The 21,516-nt window shown below is 53.9% G+C and overlaps 12 protein-coding genes across 18 annotated transcripts; 4 read left to right on the forward strand and 8 right to left on the reverse strand.

The window, feature by feature from the left end:
* Window positions 1-1,494: 1,494 nt before the first annotated feature.
* LMH87_001879 (uncharacterized protein) lies at window positions 1,495-2,430 on the forward strand (the record flags this gene model as incomplete). The annotated part of the gene is made up of 1 exon (XM_056193231.1): window positions 1,495-2,430. The coding sequence occupies one exon, from the start codon at window positions 1,495-1,497 to the stop codon at window positions 2,428-2,430; it is 936 nt and encodes a 311-aa protein (XP_056050290.1).
* Window positions 2,431-3,695: 1,265 nt separating this feature from the next.
* On the reverse strand, window positions 3,696-5,033 carry LMH87_001880 (uncharacterized protein; the record flags this gene model as incomplete). 2 transcript variants are annotated; one of them, XM_056193232.1, is made up of 6 exons in its annotated part: window positions 3,696-3,741; window positions 3,841-3,913; window positions 3,978-4,556; window positions 4,620-4,701; window positions 4,755-4,817; window positions 4,872-5,033. In XM_056193232.1, the coding sequence occupies 6 exons, from the start codon at window positions 5,031-5,033 to the stop codon at window positions 3,696-3,698; spliced, it is 1,005 nt and encodes a 334-aa protein (XP_056050291.1). The 2 variants fall into 2 exon arrangements, with proteins under 2 accessions (XP_056050291.1, XP_056050292.1); XM_056193233.1 differs by having other exon boundaries at window positions 3,696-3,747.
* A 140-nt stretch (window positions 5,034-5,173) lies between these two features.
* On the reverse strand, window positions 5,174-5,579 carry LMH87_001881 (uncharacterized protein; the record flags this gene model as incomplete). The annotated part of the gene is made up of 2 exons (XM_056193234.1): window positions 5,174-5,270; window positions 5,338-5,579. The coding sequence occupies 2 exons, from the start codon at window positions 5,577-5,579 to the stop codon at window positions 5,174-5,176; spliced, it is 339 nt and encodes a 112-aa protein (XP_056050293.1).
* A 514-nt stretch (window positions 5,580-6,093) lies between these two features.
* On the forward strand, window positions 6,094-6,503 carry LMH87_001882 (uncharacterized protein; the record flags this gene model as incomplete). Its single annotated transcript, XM_056193235.1, has 2 exons — window positions 6,094-6,177; window positions 6,243-6,503. The coding sequence occupies 2 exons, from the start codon at window positions 6,094-6,096 to the stop codon at window positions 6,501-6,503; spliced, it is 345 nt and encodes a 114-aa protein (XP_056050294.1).
* Window positions 6,504-7,437: 934 nt separating this feature from the next.
* Window positions 7,438-9,544, reverse strand: LMH87_001883 (uncharacterized protein; the record flags this gene model as incomplete). Its single annotated transcript, XM_056193237.1, has 2 exons — window positions 7,438-9,235; window positions 9,312-9,544. The coding sequence occupies 2 exons, from the start codon at window positions 9,542-9,544 to the stop codon at window positions 7,438-7,440; spliced, it is 2,031 nt and encodes a 676-aa protein (XP_056050295.1).
* A 645-nt stretch (window positions 9,545-10,189) lies between these two features.
* On the reverse strand, window positions 10,190-10,531 carry LMH87_001884 (uncharacterized protein; the record flags this gene model as incomplete). The annotated part of the gene is made up of 1 exon (XM_056193238.1): window positions 10,190-10,531. The coding sequence occupies one exon, from the start codon at window positions 10,529-10,531 to the stop codon at window positions 10,190-10,192; it is 342 nt and encodes a 113-aa protein (XP_056050296.1).
* Window positions 10,532-10,838: 307 nt separating this feature from the next.
* On the reverse strand, window positions 10,839-12,244 carry LMH87_001885 (uncharacterized protein; the record flags this gene model as incomplete). 4 transcript variants are annotated; one of them, XM_056193240.1, is made up of 7 exons in its annotated part: window positions 10,839-10,864; window positions 10,946-11,037; window positions 11,363-11,410; window positions 11,478-11,507; window positions 11,914-11,954; window positions 12,039-12,083; window positions 12,155-12,244. In XM_056193240.1, 7 exons carry the CDS (start codon window positions 12,242-12,244, stop codon window positions 10,839-10,841), a joined length of 372 nt encoding a protein of 123 aa, XP_056050299.1. The 4 variants fall into 4 exon arrangements, with proteins under 4 accessions (XP_056050299.1, XP_056050300.1, XP_056050298.1 ...); XM_056193241.1 differs by having other exon boundaries at window positions 12,039-12,089; XM_056193239.1 differs by having other exon boundaries at window positions 12,039-12,089; window positions 12,138-12,179.
* A 973-nt stretch (window positions 12,245-13,217) lies between these two features.
* On the reverse strand, window positions 13,218-14,053 carry LMH87_001886 (uncharacterized protein; the record flags this gene model as incomplete). Its single annotated transcript, XM_056193243.1, has 2 exons — window positions 13,218-13,403; window positions 13,472-14,053. 2 exons carry the CDS (start codon window positions 14,051-14,053, stop codon window positions 13,218-13,220), a joined length of 768 nt encoding a protein of 255 aa, XP_056050301.1.
* A 998-nt stretch (window positions 14,054-15,051) lies between these two features.
* On the reverse strand, window positions 15,052-16,320 carry LMH87_001887 (uncharacterized protein; the record flags this gene model as incomplete). Of its 3 annotated transcripts, none has more annotated exons than XM_056193245.1 (1): window positions 15,052-16,320. In XM_056193245.1, the coding sequence occupies one exon, from the start codon at window positions 16,318-16,320 to the stop codon at window positions 15,052-15,054; it is 1,269 nt and encodes a 422-aa protein (XP_056050304.1). The 3 variants fall into 3 exon arrangements, with proteins under 3 accessions (XP_056050304.1, XP_056050303.1, XP_056050302.1); XM_056193246.1 differs by having other exon boundaries at window positions 15,052-16,134; XM_056193244.1 differs by having other exon boundaries at window positions 15,052-15,624.
* Window positions 16,321-17,013: 693 nt separating this feature from the next.
* On the forward strand, window positions 17,014-18,870 carry LMH87_001888 (uncharacterized protein; the record flags this gene model as incomplete). The annotated part of the gene is made up of 6 exons (XM_056193247.1): window positions 17,014-17,053; window positions 17,117-17,245; window positions 17,295-17,323; window positions 17,380-17,690; window positions 17,745-17,871; window positions 17,947-18,870. The coding sequence occupies 6 exons, from the start codon at window positions 17,014-17,016 to the stop codon at window positions 18,868-18,870; spliced, it is 1,560 nt and encodes a 519-aa protein (XP_056050305.1).
* A 101-nt stretch (window positions 18,871-18,971) lies between these two features.
* LMH87_001889 (uncharacterized protein) lies at window positions 18,972-19,512 on the reverse strand (the record flags this gene model as incomplete). The annotated part of the gene is made up of 2 exons (XM_056193248.1): window positions 18,972-19,222; window positions 19,281-19,512. 2 exons carry the CDS (start codon window positions 19,510-19,512, stop codon window positions 18,972-18,974), a joined length of 483 nt encoding a protein of 160 aa, XP_056050306.1.
* Window positions 19,513-21,143: 1,631 nt separating this feature from the next.
* Window positions 21,144-21,494, forward strand: LMH87_001890 (uncharacterized protein; the record flags this gene model as incomplete). The annotated part of the gene is made up of 2 exons (XM_056193249.1): window positions 21,144-21,266; window positions 21,330-21,494. 2 exons carry the CDS (start codon window positions 21,144-21,146, stop codon window positions 21,492-21,494), a joined length of 288 nt encoding a protein of 95 aa, XP_056050307.1.
* Between the last annotated feature and the right edge of the window lie 22 nt (window positions 21,495-21,516).

Genomic DNA, 21,516 nt, shown 5'->3' on the forward strand with positions numbered 1-21,516 from the left:
AGCTAGCAAGCTTATCAGCACCGCCTAGTCTTTGCCGTCCGGCAACTAGATCACCACTAACATACGCTCAATCTAGTAGAGACGTAGTAGCCAAGCCTCACTCGTGTCCGTATCAAAGTTTTGAAAAAGACTTTTTATTTACTTCTTTATTCAGGCAGCCATACCGATGGTCTCCTGAAATCTCCTGCGGCCTTTTTGCTTGGCAACAGTTACCAAACAACGCAAGAGTCATGGACTGCGGAATGCAAACCGCACCGAGAAGAAAGGCTTTGCATTAGAGTTTAAACGGCATCGGCCATTCACCCCTTGGCAGCAAAAAAGTACGGAGAGACATCTTGGGGCTACATCGAATGATGGACGTGGTCCATGCTGCCGACAGCCGGCTGGGCAATCTGTGATGGGGTTGACAGGTGGCCGGCGCTGTGGAGGCCTCGAGATGAAAGGCAGGCGATGTTGTCTGGTGCAAGATTGCGGCTCTACAAGTCTTCTGACAACCACGTTGCATACTTTCTCTCTTGGGCGGCGATGCGATGTACTAACTAGATCCACGCCAGTAAACAAGCAACGGTTCGGCCTCTGTCGGCTGGTCGTGAACAATATCCAAGCAACAATGCTAGATACCTCAACTCAAATCCCCCAAGCTCGAGTCCCAGTAGATCAAGCATGTGACTCTACATGCTCAAACATGCGCGTTTCTCAGTCGCGTGCCAACACTCCAGATGCTGCCTAGTGAGCTAGAAGAGAACTGCGGCTCGGTCACGTAGTGGCCAACGATATCCGAGCATCAACGTCCCTTTGCCTCAGCTCAATCTCCATATTCGGGCCTACTGAGCTAGCTTGCCCTTCTTCCCGTGCTTCAGGACTTTGGTAAATTCCCGCTGCCTGCCCTAGCTTCTAAATATACCAACCGTGGAACTTGCCGCTGCCTGCCACAGCACCACCAACACCCACTCTCGCGGCTTCTTCCGCCATCAAACTCGACCAACACTAGCCAAGACGGCGCAAGACTCATCGTCCCAGTTTCAGCCGTGGCTCATCGTAGCTCGTGCCCACAGTTGTACTGGCAGGCTTCCATGTCCTCCACTATGCATTCCGCCCGGCTGTCGTGTTGGTTCCAACTCGGCCTCTCCGACGCCCTGCGAGAAGCGCTGTACATTTCCCAAACCAGCTTAGACTTGCCTTTGATCAAAATCTTCAGATCCAACGTTTTTAATTTGTGACTAGGGCCAAACGATAGCCGTGAACTTGTGCTCTGCCTGCCGGAACTACCACCTCGGCGCCCCATTCTCAACTACAACTCTCCGATATCATGCAAAATCTGATCATGTGAATCATCAATGCGTTTTCATCTATAAGAGCCTTTCAATCTCTCGTCGAGATGTTTGATTTGTTTTCATCAGCATCAGCTTCTTCTGGCTCTCGACCATCATACACTAGGAGTGACAGAAGTACAGACTACACAGCGCTTCCAAACTCTAAACAACGCGAAACAACATGTTCGTCAACGAGTACTGCACCGGCGTAATAGAGGCCAATGGAGCACCAAGGTGTCTACGCGTTGCCATACTCTACCGCTCCAACAACCACCAGAGCACCAACAGCGCTGAAGTTACACATATCCAGCACAACACTCGTCGTCCTTGTTGCCCTCCTCCTTCATACGAGTCTCTTCCTCCTCCGGCCTACGATTCGCTTTCTCCTTCTCCTCCAGACTACGAATCCATTCCCCCTCCTCCTTACGAATCTCTTCCTCCTCCTCCGCCTCCATACAAGCGACTCCCCTGTTCCGACTCATCCTCGACCCGTCCCACCCTGCCACCCATCAGCGCCCTCCTCTCATCCATGGGCTCCGCGGCATCCTATTCTCCTCCTCCGCCATACACCCGCCTGCCACTCACAACTACCACCGCCGCCGCCACCGCCGCGGCGCCGCGCTTCCCCATCTTCCACACGCGCTACTACAGCGCCAGCGATAGGCAAGACTCGAGTCAAGACCGCCACAAGCTCTACATCCTGACGGGCGAGGACAACCCCCGCGCGCGCGGCATCTACTTGCACATCACCGGCACTCGTCGTCGCCGCAACCTTTGCTGCAGAGAGACACCCGGCGATGTGCCGGAAAACACGCGTGGGCTGCGCGAGAGCACGCTGCTCGGGAGCGTTTCGGCCGATGACCTTGACGAGCTAGTCAGCCTGTGCCGCCAGGGACACCTCGACCTGTTGGCCAAGAGCAGTACGTCACGGAAAAGAGGGCCGCTGCGTAGCAAGGGCATGTCTTGCCGCTTTCTTCTCTACACGCTTGAGATGCCACCTCCTCCGTACAGCAAGAACCGTGCTCTCGAGCCACTGGCCTCGGCTTCACCGTCGCAGGAATGGGTGGCGGCCGTCATTGCGCTGGTCTTTTCCAGTGGCCTTTTACAAAGGATTTAAAGCTTTAGAATTTTGCTTTTCACGAATAACGGGATTTAAGCTCGGCGTTTTCGCCTATTATGCTGGGGAATATGGGAAGTTATTATTCTATCTAGACATTTTATGACAATATTATTACACATATCAAACAGACATCAGCTCCTGTGAACATATATTTGATGACAGATGTGCGGGGGAAAATCGACCGTCAATGATAGATGAGATAGCAATTGTCGATTCGTCTTTGAACAAGGTACAAGACGCCGAAAGCCGTAGTCTTACTTGAAATGATCCTATGTCGATATTGTGCGCAGGAATGCATGAAAAGGATGACCTATATTGACGGTCTCTCAACTGTTCCATGACTACTGATTGCTCCGAGGGGAGGGAATAAAAAGCCAGTGGTAGGTATTTTCAAAGTTGCATGGCTGGGCATCAAGCCAGGACTTCTCATCTGCGTCATGCTTCCAGTGGAATTCGTGTCCAGGTGCAGATCCAGGATAATGGTGTTTGACGGCTCAACTCGACATGCAAGCGCCAAGGTCCATCTTGGTAGCTTGTGGAGCTACAAGCATCAGTGCAAACAATTCACATCCGGGACACTCTGATCGAGTAAAAAGATTGCAAAATTCCATAAAAAACGTATGGGGAATATATACAAAGCGGCGATGCCTACCCTGCTGTCCGGTTCTGGGCATGTAAGCACAACATAAATGCTTTTCCGTGGAGTGGTAGAGGGCAAACCAGGACGTCATCAGACGACTTTGGCTGGCAAAGTCCAGCCGGACAGGAGGCTCGCATCGTCAACCCAAAATCAACTTGTACTAAATCAACCAGCCTTTTCCAAAACGCCGGTGATAGTTGATAAAAACATGACGTAAATCCAATCATTAATCAACTTGGAATTTTCATCCAGATGACAGGGCAATAAATCCAGAGCCAGGTTTGGCAATAATATCCAGTTGAGGGCAAATCCAAAAAAAGAGGACCAAACGAGTATATCCGGCATTGGTAACATTATCCATAAGTGGAAGAGGCCAAAAGAACAAAGAAATCGCAAGCATTGTCCAAGAAACAGTCCAGAGCGGGTTTGTCCGTGGCAGAGGTCCAAGGGGAGTTCATATGTACGCGGGAGATATTCCAGTTTATAGTCCATTGCGGGTCGTTGATGACAACATGAAAGAAAAAGAGCAGAGGGCTCCGGTTGAAGCATCCATAGAACAATGCAGTCACAGTATTGGAGCCATGGTTAGCCATGGCGGGCGAGTAGAAGCGGTATGTCTTCTCTAGCGGCGAGGGGGAGGAGGTCGGTGGTGTCTCTCAACAGAGTTCCTGTCGCTGTCCTGGTCATTACGACGCTTGTTTGCGCCAGAGGGCGGCTTGGGACTGGAGGGGGCTGCGGAGCTTCGGGAGAGAGGGGTTTCTTCATACTGTTGCTGTTGTGGTTGTTGCTGCTGTCCTTGGGCTCCGTAACCAGGCTGTGGAGGAGGGCCGGCAGGCGAGGCTAGAGTAAGTCAGAAGACAAATTCAGGTGGCACGCAGCTACTCGCCGTTGGTACGCGACTGACCTCTGCCGTAGAAAGGATCCTGTGGCTGAATAGAGGAAGAATACTGCTGGCCGCTTCCTGGATGAGGTCCCTGGTTTGAGTACTGGTAGGGTGCGCCAGAGTGCTGGGGATAGCCCTGCTGGGGAGGGCCAGACGTGGAATACATGCTCTGCTGGGGTCCAGGTCCGGAGGAGCCCCCGCGAGGTCCAGAAAAGCCATCGTTGGGAGGATAGCGCGGCGTCATGTGGGCACCAGTATTCACATAGGGAACTTCTTGGGGAGCTTGAAATCCTGGGTTCATCAGGCCGGGCTGGTTGGCAGGGCTGGGATACCTGGGATCAGGATTCGCGCCAGAAGGACCTTGCTGGTAGTTGCCATAGCTGGGACCGGGTGTAGTTTGGGCATACGTTTGCTGCTGGGGAAAGTGGCCAGTGGCACCAGTGTAGCCTGGGGCACCAGATCCTGGGTATTTGGCAGTTTCAAAGGAATCCCGGCTGTTGAAATGGTCCTGCTGCTGCTGCTGCTGCTGCTGGAAGGGAGGGTGCTCAGTAGGTCCATGATGCTGACGCGACTGATGCGTCTCGGAGTATCGATATTGCACTGCATGTGAGTTAGAAGACTGAGCCCCAGCATAGTTTGGGCCATCTCGCGAGCCTTGGATACCTCCAGGGGTATTGCGCGATGTTTGGGAACGGCGTTCGCTGTCCCAACGCGCAGAGTCTGCTTTAAGGTCCTCAATCATGGCCTGACAAGATTTAGCGATGGAGTCTGGGGAATCAAGAATCGAGCGTGGCTCACGGTTGTCAGGTTCCGGTAGGCAGTGATGTAGTAGCCCTGGACAGTCTGTCCGCTTTGCGGGTTCTGAGCAACGTTAGTAAAGCTGGCAGTCTGGACAGTCTGCCTCGGAGAACGCACCTCGTAGTGACCGGGCCGCACCAGGGCATCGTTGCCCAGGTAGCGGCAGATGTCGGCGGAGATGACTTCGCGATCGATGCCGTCTCGGGGGACAAAGTATTCGTTCATGCGGGTGCTTGAGGCAGGCGTCGCCGTGCTGGTATTGCGGGGTTGTCGTGACATGGCGAAGAGATGTGTTCGTGGGAGTGGTGACGGAAGGAGGAAAGAACGTGGCCAGGCGGAGGTGAAGACAAAGGGCGTGGCAGCGTCTAATATGCAGCGAGATATAAGCAGTGACAGGGGCCGCGGGGGGCGAAAAAAAGTCAAGCTCGTGGCGGGTCAAGGCGAGTGGCGAGGTATAGGCCGGTAGAAAGGGCAGAACAGTGATGAACGAATAATAAGCCGGGTCTGGAGAGATTTCTTTCGTGCGTGTCAGTGTCACAGGAAGCGGGCAGAGCGAGGGGCCAGGGGTCGGAGGGGGGCTGACCTGTCTGGCGGGCTTGGTGGAGGGAGGATGGGCGTGGTGGACTGGGGGCCTGGGCGTGCAGCTGGACGTCTGGGCTGGGCTGCGCAAGTTGGGCGACTGGGTTCTGGGTTGGGTGCCAAAAAAGAGTCGGATGATGGTGCTTGCGGCAGACGGATGGTGTGCGAGAAAAGGGCCAAGGGACGAGGGTCGGGAGTGGACGAGCTGCGGCACAAGATGCTTTGGGCGCGCAATTGGGCCAGCATAGGTATTAGCCTGGGATGTGTGAGGAGGCGCGATGTTTGACTGGTCAGTAGTCGTTTGTGGCCTGTGACTGGCAGAGCGGGCAACAGACTTGGTGGGGCATCAGGAGGCAGGTGCACCTGGGCGTTCTTTCCGTCTCGGCCTTTTACAGCGCACCGTACTGGTAACGTACCTAGGCACGTACCTAGGCACAGTATCTACCGCTGACCGGTCAGTGCAAACAAGGCATTTTCTGTAGCAGCCAGGCAAGGCAATCAAGGAATCTGCGTCCGGATATTCTCCTCCTCCGCCCACCCGCTTGCCGCTCCAGCAAGCCGGTTGGTGGGTGTGGGTGGTGGGTTAGATACCTAGGTACAATCCCATGTTGCCCATCTGCCACTTTTAATCTATTGCCAGGGTATTCAGCACACAACGGCCGGCTGCTATTATTATTCGGCTTGCTGCCGTCCTCTAGTCACCGTTCCCCTCCTGCCAGCGCGCGGCGCTACCTTGGTTCTTTCTCTCGACGCGCCATCCATGATCATGGCGGCCCAAGGCCCCAAACATCCCCCGCCCGCAACCCATCTCAACATTCGCAAGCCTCCGTGCCGAGACATGGCCGTGAGAAACATGGAAAACCCGGTTTATGCAAAATAGAATCAAAACGTTGATTTTCTTGTTTCTAGTCCCCATTCACCATCTATCTGTGGGACCCATGGCCCCATGGCGCCCGATATTCAAAGCTTTCACGACACCGACGACACTGTCAAACTGTGGGCCGCCAGTCCTGCGTCCGGTGGGCTGCTCTGGGGCCTTCCTGCCTGCACGTCGTGTCTGCTGCAGCTAGACACGGTCGACGACGTGGACGTACTCCTTTGGTGCCTCTGCACGCTCTGGTGGAGGAGTCATCAATCGCCACGAATTTTGTGCATTTATCTGAATACTGATAAGTGGGATTTCCTGCAAGGCAACTGGGGCCCGGTGCGCGCACCGCACTACCAGTACAACCTTCTGGCTATCGACGCCGTCATCCTGGAGCACGCATCCATGGCAAGAAATGCAAGCTGCCGTCTCTGGCACAAAGGCTTCCGATATACTTGCATTGTGCATCGGCGACTGTTCCTACCCCAAGCATTGTGACTGGTCGCTCCGCGCCGTCTGCGGCCAGCATCGTCGTCCCGGCCCTTATCCGCCGGTTCAACCCTGTGCAATCCAAGTCGAATCTTTGTGCAACTAGAGTAGAGCTTCCAACACCACAAACTGCTTCAAGTTCCTCAGCGTCATCCGAACATCACGTCGTAGCGACCATAGGCTGGTGATGCAGCTTCTTAGCGCCTCGTCGCTGCCAATCAAGACATCGGTGACTCGCTGGCAGCTAGTTCTGCTCTCAACCAAACAGCTCTCTCTAGCTCCCACTAGTTAAAACACAAAAACATTGTGCGAAGCGGGTGCCTGGCACTGGTTCCCGCTCGCGCCGCCAGCGGACCGCCTCTTCTAGTTGGGTATCAACGCCATCTACCCAATTGCCACCCAACGGCCAAAGCCGCTAGTCCCAGATGCGTTTTTGCCTAGGCGACCCACACGGTGACATGTCTCGACTCCCAGACTGTTGAACTTGATCGCCAGAGTATATAGGTCGACGACTCATTGCAAATAAATCGGCCATGCTAGTATTGGACTTTTATGGGTAGTTTGTATCAGCATGAAGGACGTCCCATCAGCCGAACCACGCCATTTCTATAATACGACGACAAAAGCGTCACACCATCCACGGTGCCAGTCACTCAACACTCAGCATGCCAGGATGCGAGCCCAATCACTTTAGCCGAAAATTCCTCTCTCTTTGACAGATTGACCATGCTGGCGTTGAGACATGGTTGCTTATCCAAATTTTAGCTTGCTTTGACCCTGCTCAAGCTTGCTGCTGCTGCTGCCGCCGCCACCACGTCCTCCGCGTCGCGGGGAAGACGACCCGGTGGGACCCTTGCTGCTCGTGCCACGCACTGCAATTCCGTTCCGCGATCTCTCGGCGAATGCTGGCTTGACACGTTCTTCGTCCTGTATGTCCTTGGCCATATGCCAGTCCATGTGGCTTTGTAGTGCTTCCGGCATCTCGAATGAGGCGTTGCACCGAGCGCAGAGAAGACTAGCCGGCTGGGGTTGACCGTGCTGAATACGTATGCATGCTTCGACTTCTGCCTCTGCTTCTGCATTTGCATCTGATTTGTGATTACTTCGAAAATCAACGTTGTCACCATCGTGTATGTCCGCATGGGCCACCGTAGCATCTGCCTCCGCGCTAGGCGTCTTCTCTCGCTGGTCTTTGGCAAAGAATCGCTGTATGCCCGCCTCATCTGCACGAGCCCGTTTATGCGGTCGCTCTGAGGACGTGGATTCGCTGTTGCCATGGTCAGCAGCCTTGAGTGATATCGCTGCGTCACCCTTGACCAGGAATGCTCCGATGCCCATGTTGTTCTTTATGCCGTCTTCAAATCCACCGACTGTGAGGCTGAGGTTGCTGCATGGCCATATGCTGCCGTCGCCTAGAATCTGCGAGAGTAACTCTTTGGCCAAGTTCATGAGCATTGCGTCGTCAATCGGCCTACCCTGGGGTATTGGAATCTGTTTGCTGCGAGTCTGTGTCGGCTGCCGAGCACTCAGGTGCACCGTTTTCGGTCGACGCTTATTCTCCAGCACGCCTTCTTCCAGAAGTCTGTTGAAGATGTCCCCCACGAAAATGCGCAGCCATTTGACGGCCTGATCATGCGTGTTGATGTATGGTCTGAACGACTTTGCAGATAGCATAGACTTGATTTGCGTTCTCGGATTGACTTCACTCGTATCGACCCCGCGTATCGTGTTGTAGAGCCAGATGCCAGTCTCTTCACCCAATTTCGCCTTTAGCTGTTCCACCGGCACGGGCAAAAGGTCCTTGACCAGCTCCGTCCCAAACACGTTGACCACTTGCTCTCCTAGTTTCCCGCCCAGATTCCGAATCTTGGTCAGCTTGAACTCGTGCAGAAAGATGCCCACCGCCCTATTGCGCACGACTGTCTGGCGGTTGGGCTTCTTGTAGCCGGACCCAAGCTTGCTCAGCAGCTTGTTGCACGCCACACCCCCCGAGCAAGTGTACCGCAACTGCTTACGAATCTCGGCCCTCACTTCACGCACAATTTCTGAACCGAGAAGAATGGCTACGTCGTCCCAGTCTGGATCCTTGCCCTCGCGCTCCTCGTCCAGGTCGATAAGAGCATCCGCTTGCCAGTCCAGAGCCGAGATGGAGGGGAGAGGCAGCCGCTCGGCGGGGTCATTGTACGGTGGCGGCTGCTGAAGCTCGGGGAATCGTTCGAGGAGAATAGAGTGCACCTGAGCTGATAGGTCGAGAAAAACTTCGTCGACGCTAGCCTTTTCCACCCGTTGCAGGTTCTGTGGGAGGTGCTCCTTAATCAGGGCCAGGATCCTGCGCGATTCGAGCCGGTAAGGGTCGAGGGACACCTTGTCCGTGCCTATATTGGCGGCGGCGTCATCACGATACGCCCACTTGTCGTCGCCCTCGCGCCACGTCGCGACATGCTGCGCGATGAGATCCGGACACACCTTTTTGGCATCGGCAACGGATCCCAGGCGACCACCAATTCCACCCTTGCGCGCTGGATAGTTGATGGCGATAAGGGACTGCCTAGTGATGGAGTTAGCGACACACGACTGTGTTGCGATGGGCCGCGCGGGGCTGGAGGGCTACGTAGAAAACTCACCACTGCTGCACGGCCAGGGGCTGATCATCTGGCAGCCCCAGTCGAACCATCTCGCACTGCGCGTAAAAAGCGTCTAAATCCACGTGTGCAATGACGCGCAGCGGACTGGACGCTACGTAGCCCGCCATCTGCGACAGGTGGCGGTACGTGAACTGGGAGCGCGTGCGGTGCGTGCCGTCATCATGCTGCTCTGCTGACGACAGTGGCGCGTAGTGCTCGGGTGAGGACGGCATCCTTGCGCTACCCTAAGGTCGTTTTCGCGAAGCAATAACGATAGAAGCCCATCGCATCCTTGTTGAGGGCTTGCACGAACGCGATTGCTGTCGGCTTGTCTGGCATGCGCTGCAACGCTGCGAAGCACATGTGTCCGTCCGCTTCCGACGGGAGTTTACCACATACTTGTATGAAGAGTCTATTAATTCCGCAATTTCATCGTCGTGTCGAGTATAAGCGACTTGCGTACCTGTGTTGATGGAGGCAAGATTATATGATGCGTGCGACGTGAAGCTTGCGCCAGCCCCACATCAATGACGGCAACCACGACCAAAGCAAAGCTACGAGTATCGACGCCTAGAAAATTCCTCTAACTATTATTCCGCGTGCCTTTTGACTGGTAGGCTTTATATCCTATCAATGGCCTAATTAACAAAGGAAAGCAGTGCCAACTCTATGCAGAACCCATCGCTATCTCCCACGACTTGCGCTGCGTCGAATTCAATCGGCAGTGCTACCAATGCCTCCAAGATCTATATGCAACATATTTCACATTATTGTTCGAAATACCTTACAAAACAACTGCCAGTGTCCCTCGCTAAATAGTCTTGCCCAACTGCGAACGTTTCCTGGCGGGAGCAATGCCCGACTCTCGCGCATGGCTTTCAAGTTTGCTCATCACGGCCGGCTCGCTCAGATATTTCTGCGGTTGCTTCCTCGAAATCGCGGAGATCCTGAACAGCTACCGACAGTCGATGTTGAAGCGTAGTCATCTGCGCCTGGAGCTGATTGATGTTGGACTGCCAGTACGCCATGTCACGGTGACGCTTCACCGGGTCCACCTCGTACGCTTGTATGTAGGATAGTTGCTGGTAGTGGTATCGAATATTGTCCTCTGTGCTGTGAACGCTCTGCGTCGCGTCTTCGATTTCCTCCTGGAGACGCTGGCGCAGTTTGGAGCCGCGCCGTAGCTCGGCCATGCGCTCTGGCGGCACTTTCCCCGACATCCTTAGTCGCAGAAATATGTACGATCTCCCCTCTGAAGATTGGAGAACTTGAAGAGTCCTGCGGCTCGATGCTGTAAAGGGGGTGACTTCAGGGACGGCGATGTGTGAGACGACAGCGTCAGCTTACGCCGGTCGTCGCACGTCTGGGCAAAGATGCGCGCGTATGAATCAAAGCTCTGATGTACGCTTGCGCTCTAAAATGAATCTAAGGGACTTTATTTCTCCTCCGTAGGTGGATTGTTGACGCGCTTGGTGCAATCTGACGTCGAATATGAGGGTCAACTACAGATTAGTTTGTAGAGCACTGTCAGTTTTCGCCGGCTGTCGCGGAGTCTTAAGTAGAGAACCAGCATATTAGCCACTGCACTCACCCCTTTCCACCTCAATTTCGCTCGGAGGTATTTTTATACTCACAAGGTGTTGGCTTCCCCTGCACTGGTCCTAGGATGTTCCAGCGCAACGCCGCGCCGTTGACTACGCTAAATTCGGAGAAGCTGCGTTTCGGGCTTCAATTGGCCAGAATTGAAATTTGGCAGCTGGGTATCAGGAAAACGAAACATGGGCCGAGGAAAGCAAATGACCCTTTAATGAGACGAACAGCTGCTGAGTGAGGAACAAGATGAGGGTTTTCAAGGCTCAAAATCAGTACAATAAACTGTTCTTTGGCTCAACAATAATATCATGCTTTCACAGTTCGCCTGAAGAGAGAAGGGGGAGCGGCGACATCCGAGGATTTATTGAAGAAGAAAACGAGATTGAGAGACAACTATCTGCATGCGCGTGGAGTGCGACAGAGGATGGGTCTCTGGAGAGTGCCAGCCAAGACGTCACGCCTTTCTCTCGCGGATTGCTTGTCCCGGCGAGGCGCATCGGGCTTGGCTGTAAACGGCCTGTTAACTAGTGGTGCTTCGTCTGGTAAGTGGTTCAGTCGATGGATGTCACTCACTGGCAAAGACCACACACACCGGGCGCACCCCTGCTCACAGCCGGTGCGGCGAAATATACTCGATTGTGACAGTTCACAAAAAGTTCGCGGCTTTACTGGATTTGCGCACTCTGTGGTGGATTCGCTACAGAATGGGCGTTGCACTTTGTCCCGCTTTCTTCTCATCCCGATCCAGGTGGCGACGCCGACGCGGAATAGTTGTCGTATTTTCCTTTGGCTTGCATGACACCCGTCCTATATTGGATTAGACTATGGTTTGCCTACCGACGGATAGTTACAGTCATATTTTCTCATTTACCCCAACCACGGATGGAAATTAAGTGAATACCATTGTGGCATCTTCTCTCCTTGCTTCCGCACTATGGTCTATAAGCCCAGCCCCATGCGCACCCCTCCTCCTCCTCCTCCTCCTCCTCTTCCAAGACCTGCAGCGAACCGGCTGGCTTTATCAGCGCCTTTTCCGGTGAAGAAACTATACTGTGAAGGGTCAATTAGAGAGCACAACAGGACGAAGAGGTGTCAAGTTCGTAATGTGGGCAGGATGTTCGGACGCTCCCATACTCTCAGCAAGCTAGAAGAAAATGTGCCAAATCTGGCCGCGTATGGCTGCCTCTTCGCACATCAGCTGATGCGTTGTCCATATTCGTTTTCCGTCTGTACATGAAGGAGGGTCGCACAGCATTTCGGGGCACGACACCACATGCCCTCGAGCGCCCAGGGCAACGGTCGCGACTGCAAGGGTCTAGCTGGGCACTGTCAAGCGACATGCTCCCGCTGCTAGGAGAGCAGCCGGTTTGCAAGCGCTGGAAGATGGCGAATTTCTAATGTCATGTGTACTCCGCCCTGTGGCCTGCCTGTCGTGAGCACATCATGCCCTGCCAGTACTCTGCTGTTGGGAAACTTCAGGCCCACAACAGCTCGTAGCTGTCATAACAGGGATAATCGCTCTCGAGAAAAGTGTTGAATATGCAGGAGTGCCGCGGTGACGGTGAAACGACCAAGCGAAAGTGCTCATTGTGAGTGCGCAGCACCCTTGGGCTCACCCTGCCATAGCCTACCCTGGACCTGTGTTCACTTAAGTTGGCACGGTTAGCCTCGGGAACCACCACGTCTTAAAGGCGGTCTGGGGATGCAAAAGAATTCTTTCAGTCTTCTGCCTAAGGCTATCGATTTCAACTATGCCTCGAGTCAGAGTGTGTCGCGTTTCAGCAAGAAATCGTGGGGGATTTCGGACTATTAACGAGCAACTCTAAAACAGATCGGTGATTAAACATCACACAAAGACACCAATAAATCGAGTACAAAGTAAAAGCGTCGTTAGTAAAACATTGAGGCCTATACATTAATTAATTTATGCTGAACTGCTTGTTGTTGTTGTTGTTGTCACAAATCGCCACTGCCTGCCACCGCCACCTGTTGCTGCAGTGTATGCACAGAGATTATGTCGCATGCATACGCAGATGCAGGTGACCTGAGACCGGCAATGCACATCGGGAGAGACACACATACCTGCGAAAAAAGCTGAACTGCAAAAAGTCTTTTGACGAGTGGTGAAATTGTGTCAAATTTGAAGAGAAGCTAAGGACACAGCGACCGTGGTAACTATGTACAAGCGACTCGGAAGTAGACCATTAGGGCCATACGTGAACATAAATCATGTTTAGAACCAGCGAGAAGAAGGCCAAGTTGAAAGCTTCAGCTTCTGAGATTGCTAGGCGTAAAATGACTAGACCGAAAGACTTAGTCCACAGCATAGTGATGGCCGAGTTCAGAGAGACGGCTCTGCTCGTTGGACAGAAGACACTTATCGTTGTTCGCGGTGCCAAAGTAGGCGTAGCGCTGGACACACGCGTTGCTCTCCAGGAAAGCCATGGCCTGTTGAAGAAAAGCAAGCTCGTCTTGGCTTGAGCCGCCCAAACCTTTGAACTGTTGGCATAGTTGTCAGTCACGGCATGCTTTTTGCAATACAATCCGGTGTTGGAGAGAAAACTCACCTCGGTAATCCACACAGGCTTTCCAAGGCCGCAGATTCGATTGACCCAATTCTCAAAGTCGTGCACGAGCAAGAACGGATTATACCAGTGAATGGGGATAAAGTCAATGTGGCAGCCCTGGCACTGGTCCATGAACTGCGTGATCCAGTCCCAGCCGTCGTTGGACACACTCGGCGCACCGAGCTTCGCGCGGCCGGCGAATGGCTCCATGTGTATTCGCCAGGCGTGAACGGCGTCGGCGACGCTCATGGCTGCCTGTGGCAACGGCTGCTCGGGCTCGTTGAAACCGAGAAGGTGGCCGGTGCCCCGGTCGAGCCACTTGTTGACACGGTCCGCCCAGACGTTTTCGTGGCCGTCATGGAGGCTATGAAGCATCGGGACGTACTCGACGGAGCTGAGCTTATTGCCGCCAATGTCGCTGTCCCAGTTGTATTGCCAGCCCATCTTGATGGGGCCGACGCTTTCGAACCCTGAAAGATCGAGGCCGTCGTTGCTACCGAGACCGCGCTTTCCGGGGGGATGGTTGGTGGCATGCACCATGCTAGTGATGGCGGCAACAGCCAGAAGCTTAAAAGTAGCCATTTGACCAAGGCCTACTATGTCTTCGAGTTGATAAAAGTTGAACGAAGTGTTTGAAATAGTTCTTCGATGAAAGTATATTGCTCTGCGAGGCCAACATTAGATTTACATGTACTCATCCTCTGAAGATCAAGATATACGACGTTGCCTCTGCCCTGCCTAGACAAGAAATCTTACCAGAAAAGCGAACTCGTTCCAGTGAACCTGTTTGAATGTCACAAAGTTATCCTCGCTTTGCGTAGTGGGATGTAGCTTATTGCAGTGAGTAAAAGCACACGTAGAGTCCAATCGTCGCCTATTGGCAAAGCTTGGATTGCCTGTCGAGGAGAGTGGCTGCCACAGATCAATGTCCCATAAATCGATACCGTTAGATAAAGTCGAGGTTTTGCGTTCTGTACAAATGATATGCATTCTGAATTAGCTCAGGTTGAGTCGTTTGACTGCCGAAAGTATGCATACTGCGGTTCTACTGAAGAGCTTTGCAATGGAAACAGCCGTCGACCGAACCGGAAGAAGGAATGTACCACGTGGAACTCGGCTCTTGAATTTCTCTGTATTTATATTAGTCAGACCTGAAAATATCTATCAAGAGGTTATTCAAAATAGACCTTCGTGGCGAAGACTACTTGAAAAGGTGGCTTGTGGCGGTTGCGAGGGCTCGGTGAAGCCCTGCGCCCACAAGGTGTCGATGGCCAGCGTGGACGCCATTTGCCATTTGCTGCTCAAAGAAGATAAAAATGAATAAACTCAGACTTTGGCTCAATACTTAGCTTCAATATATCCGGCTAAATGTCTTGGACTGACAGATGAGAAGCTGGATCGAGGACAGTATTACAGATGCTAGCACATAGTAAGACGTGACGATACTGCCCGCTGAGGTAAGGCTAGTAACTCCGGATGCTAATCAATCAGAAGATATTGTCTGAATTGATATACTATGGTATAAGTGGAGATTAAGGATTCTCGGCCAACTTCTTCCCTTTCCGAAACAACGTCGGCTTTCATGCTTTGATGCCAGCCACGGCGTCCAACTCTGGGTATTGCGGTATGCGAAAGGGATCGTTCGATCTCAAAATCACCATCTGGAAGAGCCTGTCGAACTTCAGTTTTGTGGCCGCAAATAACAGAAAGTTCACAAAACGCAGCTTCGTCTTCCCCTCACAATACGGCCCCTTCGTCACCGTCTTGGGAATATCCTGCACGATATCCACATACGGACGCAACGTCCTCTCATACGCCCCGAAAGCCTCAGTCAAGTGTTCCGCGCCATGCCTCGCAATCTCGCCCGCGAGGATAGTGGCGCCAATCAGCGCGACGCTGGTGCCCATGCCCGTGAGCGGCGTCGGCGAGTAGCCCGCGTCGCCGACCAGCACGATGCGGTTCCGGGACCACACGCCGCTGCGGATCATGTGCGTCGACGTGGCGTAGAAATCCGTCGATTTGTTCATGGAGTCGACCAGCTCCTCAGCCCGCCAGCCGGCACCCGCAAACAGCTTGGCAAAGAATTGCTTTTGCGTGTCCACGTCTTGGGTCAGGACGCGGTCCAGCTCGGCGGCGTGCCCGCGCACCGCCATGTACACCTGGCCTTCGGTCTCGGAGTGCACGCGCGTCATCAGCATCCGCTGCCGCGTGGCAATGTAGAGCGTGGTCAGCTTTTCCGTGTCCGGTATGCGGGGCGTCTTGAAGAAGCACATGTAGACGCCCATGTTGACCGTCTCGTCCGTCTCCTTGCCCTCGCTCTTGAGGAGCATCTTGCGGATGCGCGAGCCCTGGCCATCGGCGCCAATGAGGAGGTCGTACGTCTTGACTGTGCCGTCGGAAAAGGTCACGACGACACAGTCCTCTTTGTTCTCAAAGGCAGAGATGGAAACGTCAAAGCGGTAGGTGACGTTTTGGTTTGATGCGTCAACGAGCAGCTTGACCAGATCGTAGCGCATGATTTCATATTCGCTGGTGAAGCCCTGCTTGCCGTGCTTGTCCTCTTCAATTTTGGGGAAGAGTGCGACACGCTTGCCTTTGGAATCGACAAACTCTGTGCCAGGCTCGTCGACGACGTGCTTCTTGACTTCGTCGAGAAGACCCATGCGGCGCATGGCCTCGACACCCTCCTTGCGGATATCGATCTGGAGGCCATTCTCTCGGATACCAGGGAATCGCTCAATGATTGTGCATTTGTGTCCGAGGCGGCTGAGCCAGAACGCAGTGGCGGGGCCGGCAATCCCAGCTCCGCTAATAAGGATGTTTAGCGATCTGGCGGCTTCGGATGACATTTTTCGTCTGATCTTGTCGATTGCGGCATCCGCAAGACAGCTGCTGCATCCTCCCTTTTATAGACCGGAGGGGGAGATCCTCAGGCAAGCAAAACCTGGTGCCGGACTTTAGTTGGCATCGTCCGCGGACGAAGCCTGGAGTTTGCAGAACCTGCTCCATTCGGATGCGACTTTGAAATGCAAGCGGGAGCGCTATGGATGGGCCGGCAGTGATCGCCGGGGAGTGCCGTAACTAGCGCCGGGCGGCGAAATATTGAACGTGTGCATACTAGTAGTGCAAATTGGGCAACGTCCGATATCATCCCCAGATGTACATGGTGCAGAGTGGTACTTAGTTTGCTCAGGGGTGGGTGAGCCTGATATAAGTGACTTCTGTGGACTTGCGGAAACGCAAGCCGGCGGAGCAGATTTGATATTCCCGTAAAAACGGTCATAGTGCGGCTAAAAATACTTCAAACCGGTCATGTCCACGAGGTACCACATTCTCGAGGACGCGACTTCGCAAAGATGCCCGATTAGGTTGTGCGCTCGTAGGCCGATTGCCCTAAGCCACACGGCAACGGATATCGAGCATGTCGCTCGGTCATTAGTCCCCTTACCTTGATGGACTCAGCCGCCGGGTTAGCTAGTATAAATAATTTGCTGCGGCTGCATTATTGAGTCTTGGAAACTTCAACCTCGCCATCCGCTAGCATGGAACAGCACAAGGCCACAGTCGCTGTCGTTGGACTCGGTACAGTGGATTCAGCTCAGTTGTCTCAACGCCGCCTGAAAGAATGCTAACAGAACGCGATAGGCGCCGTTGGTTTAGTCACAGTGAAGAATCTCGTTGAGGAGGGATTCGATGTTACGGGCTTTGAATCTAACAGCTATATCGGCGGGGTATGGCACTACACCGAGGAAAACCAGACTTCAGTGCTCAAGTGTGAGATGCATTGACCTGGCCCTGGAAGCAACCACTAACGAGGACTCAGCGACGATTGTGAATATATCAAAGGAGCGCGTGAGTATTGGCCAGCTGCTTCAACATTTCAATCCCTTTTTTAACGAGCATGTCAGGGCTGCTTTACCGATTATGAGTTCCCTGCCTCGGTGCCTTCTCACGCGAGCGCTGCCGACGTCCAGCGGTACCTAGAAAGCTACGCTAAGCATTTTGACCTCGAAAAGCAATGCCGCCTCGGTGTATCCGTACAGAAAATCAGCTTCGAAAAGTCATCAAGGAAATGGATACTGAAGATGGCTGACGGTGCACTGGAGACGTTTGACAAGGTGGTGGTCTCGACTGGGCCAACGTCTCACCCGAACATGCCCAAGATTCCCGGAGTGGAACGCTTCGAGGGCGATTACATTCACTCGCAAGAGTTCAAAAGGTGCAGTGTCAGCCTTAGATCAGTTTCGAATATGGATCTAACAAATTATTCCAGGCCAGAGTTATTCAAAGGAAAACGTGTATTGTTGGTGGGCTTGGGCAACACGACGGCCGACACAGTCGAAGAGCTTCGCGGGCATGCCAGCGAGATTTATATTTCGCATGCCAAGGGCATTCACATTGTAAGTCGTGGCATTCTTAGAGAAACACGAGATTATTGCTATTCTTTTCAGGTGCGAATGTTTACACCAGCGTAGCTTCCGCGAAAGAGCAAAACCGGCGCGCCTTCGGACCACACCCTGACGCTGTCAAAGCTCAACTTTCTCGCCACGCTCGACAGGCACGCCCCCGCCGTCGCAGACTTCATATTTGACAAGCTCGTGGCCAAGCTCTCGCGCGAGGCCTTCACAGTCCAGCCCGAGTGGCGGCTGCTGCCCGCGCTGCCGGCCAAGTTTGGCGGCGTCATCGTCTCGGACAACCTGGTGCCCAACTTTGCCAGCGGCGTCGTGACGTCGGTGCCGGCCGTCCGGTCCATCCTGGACAGCAGCACGGTCGAGCTCAGCGACGGCAGCACGATCCAGGCGGACAGCATCATCTGCTGCACCGGCTACCGCAAGGACTTTACCATGATGGACGAGGCGGCGGATCCGACGCGCAGCACGCCACAGAGCTGGTACGAGCTGCCCGGCTCCTATGGCAAGCCGCTCCCGCGTCTGTACCAAAACATCTTTTCCCTCGACCACGCGGACTCACTGGCTTTCATGGGATGTGTCTGGTTCCTCAGTGGCGCGTTTCCACTGTATGACCTGGCGTCGATGGCGCTCGCGCAGGTGTGGGCGGGCAAGTCGGAGCTGCCGTCGGCCGCCGAGATGAGCAGGGCCGTCGACGCGCACCACGCGCTCGTCTGCCAGCGGGCCAAGCAGGGCCCGACGCCGGGCACCTGGGTCCGGCAGAGCACCTGGGAGCCCTGGGCGCAGGCCACCGCGGGCACGGGGCTGGCCGAGAACCTGGGCTGGGGGTGGAAGGGCTGGGCGTTTTGGTGGAATAATCGCGAGTACTACAGTCTCCTCGTCAACGGCATCTACTCGCCGTTTCTGCTTCGCGTCTTTGACGGAAAGCGCAAGAAGTGGGATGGAGCCAGAGAGGCCATTGAGAGGCTCAATCGCAAGAAGATTGCTTAATGTATACATGTACTTACACCACATGTTCGGAACTGTTTGTATTATCAACATTTGATTTTGATTTATTTACATTTCTATGCACAATCTGTGACAGACTCTGTCTACCAGAAACGGACTGCATCAGGGCAGATGGACTCGGCGCCGCTCGAGGTCCAGATGGCCTGCTGGCGGACCTTGGTGCCCGTGTGCGCGGCATTGACCATGGTACCCGCCTTGACGAAGATGCCGACGTGGACAACGTGGTTCGCGCAGTCGCCGTTGGTGGCCCAGAAGAGCATGTCGCCCGGCTTGGCCTGGGCGCGGGGGAGACGCTTGCCCATCGAGGAGTGGTACTGCTCATGAGCGGTGCGAGCTGGACACTGTATCAGTAAAATGTTGGATCAAAATCAGCCCTTTTACGAGAAACTTACGAATGGTCTTGCCCTGGGCCTTGCAGACAGAGTACTGGGTCAATCCGGAGCAGTCGTAGCCGCCCTTGGAGGGACCCTTGCAGCCGCCGCCGCCGTAGACGTAGTCGATGCCCATCTGGCTGTCGGCGGCCTTGACGATGCCGGGGCCGTCGCGCTTCTCGAGCATCTCGTCGGCGGGAGCGGCGAGTACGCCGGAAGCGGCGAGAATCATTCCCGCGATAGCAAACTTCATGATGACTGATGGATTGTGATATTGAGTGAGTCGAGTAAACTATATTGTTTGTAGTATACGGTTGATGGTTCCTTTCTCAGGTGGGAGGCGGACAGCAGCATTCTTTATAGTTCATCTCTGAGCCAGTGTAAGTCGGGGCATCGCAAGGCTGACCCAACTTGAGAAGTTCGACTCCCCGGAGCTGAATACGTTCCACTCCACCTTTTGTTTCCAGTTCGTCTATCTCCAGGTTATATCGAATAATTCTTTCCCAAGCGAGAAGGTCATAACGTAGCAACGTCAGCACGACGTTGCAAGGGCCCCCGTCTGCTGAAGATGCACGCTCTCTCGCCTGATTCTAGGTCTAGCGGCAAACACCGATGGTGGATCTCTTGGCCTGGATCGTAGTGGCAACGGGCACCGATGCTGGGGTTTTAGTGGCTGCGTAGGTGGTGCTTAGGCGGCGACCAGAGCTTCATTCGGGAAGGTGTGGAAGCTGTGGGTGTGTTCAGAACTTCAGCCGCAGTGGACGTTCGGCCCTCGGGCAGGTTGCCCGTCGTATTGCTCGCGCCAGTGATGGTCCCCTGGGCTGAAAGCAAGACCAGCCTCTGACTGCCGGTCGCGTCGGGTGCCTTGCACGATTCATCGCAGATCGCGCAGCTCCTTTGCCTTGAACGGAGAGCGGCAGGTAAGTAGTCATCACTCATGTCTGGAGACAAGTTTGGCGCTGGTGCAAGCTGAAAACGTGACAACTCTGATCAGCACAAGGATTCAGCCTCGAGACGAGAGATGTGCACGAATCTGCCCGGAGGAACTTCCAGCTCTTGTTGATCAACTGGCCCATTGCCGTCATAACCAAGCAGGAGTCCTCATGTCGTCGAAGCTGCAGCGGCTTTCACCCAATTTGAAATGGTGACTTCCATGGCATTTTCGATGCTGCGCAGGTAGCAGACAATTGACAAAATGACTGACGGCCTTGGCCGATAATTTACATATGACGATAATGCAAAAAAAAAAGTGTGTAAGCTCGACTTGAATTTAGTTCGACCGCAAGTAATTCGTTGAATTTCTACTCTTGCATCTTTATGAGATAAGAGTGATGCCAACCTGCACGGCACTTTCAGTACAAACAGCTACAGAGGCACCCGAAAAGCTCGCAGAGACCCTTGACTTTTCTACTTGAAGGTCTGTATATGAGTAAAACACTTCAAGTATACTATTTCAATTTTGTTCAATTTCTTTTTTTACTTCAGCTAGATAGAACAACAATTCGGGCTTCTTATGGTTTAACAACGCACTCAGGGCACTACACAAGTCCGCTACAGCGGAGTTACAGTGGTCAAGAGCGCCAACGACGGAACGCTCCAGCGGCTGACTAACGATCAAGCTTCATCCCACCATCAACGGTCCAACGCAGACCAGAAAAGTCGAGTTGCATCATTGCGCCGCTGTGCACCCAACGAACAAACGAACATATCCTCAGTCGCGACTGTATACCTCTGCTATATCCGTTCACTGGCTGAACCGCGCCAATCCTCCCGCGACGTGACGACTGTGCAATCTCTTCCCTCCTCATCGACGACAGAACCCTTGGCGCATCACCAGGCGCGCATCTCCCGCCCGGGGAAGACACCAAACGACATAATCACAGCATGTCTGGCCCCTTAACAAAGCCCAAGCTGCGCGGCGGCCTGATTGCGTCTGCCTTTGGCGCCGTCATCATCGTCGGCGCCCTCACCGGCGCACAGCTCAAGACCGACGTTCAAAAGACCGAGGTACATACAACCCCCGCCAATATCGAAGTCATGTCGCTAATATACTTTTGAAACAACGCGTAGTCGATTAAACAGTTCCGAGCCGACTCGCCCGCGCAGCAAATAGCCATCCTGGAGGAGCAGAGGAAGCACCTGGTGCAGCAGAGTAGGCAGATGGATCGCAAGATGCAAGTATTCCAGGAGCGTCTCGTGGAGCGCGAAGAGGAAAAGGCGAAGCGGGCGAAATAACAGGACAGAGGGAAATTTCGCG

Source organism: Akanthomyces muscarius, chromosome 3, assembly GCF_028009165.1.
Source record: "Akanthomyces muscarius strain Ve6 chromosome 3, whole genome shotgun sequence".
Taxonomy (NCBI): domain Eukaryota; kingdom Fungi; phylum Ascomycota; class Sordariomycetes; order Hypocreales; family Cordycipitaceae; genus Akanthomyces; species Akanthomyces muscarius.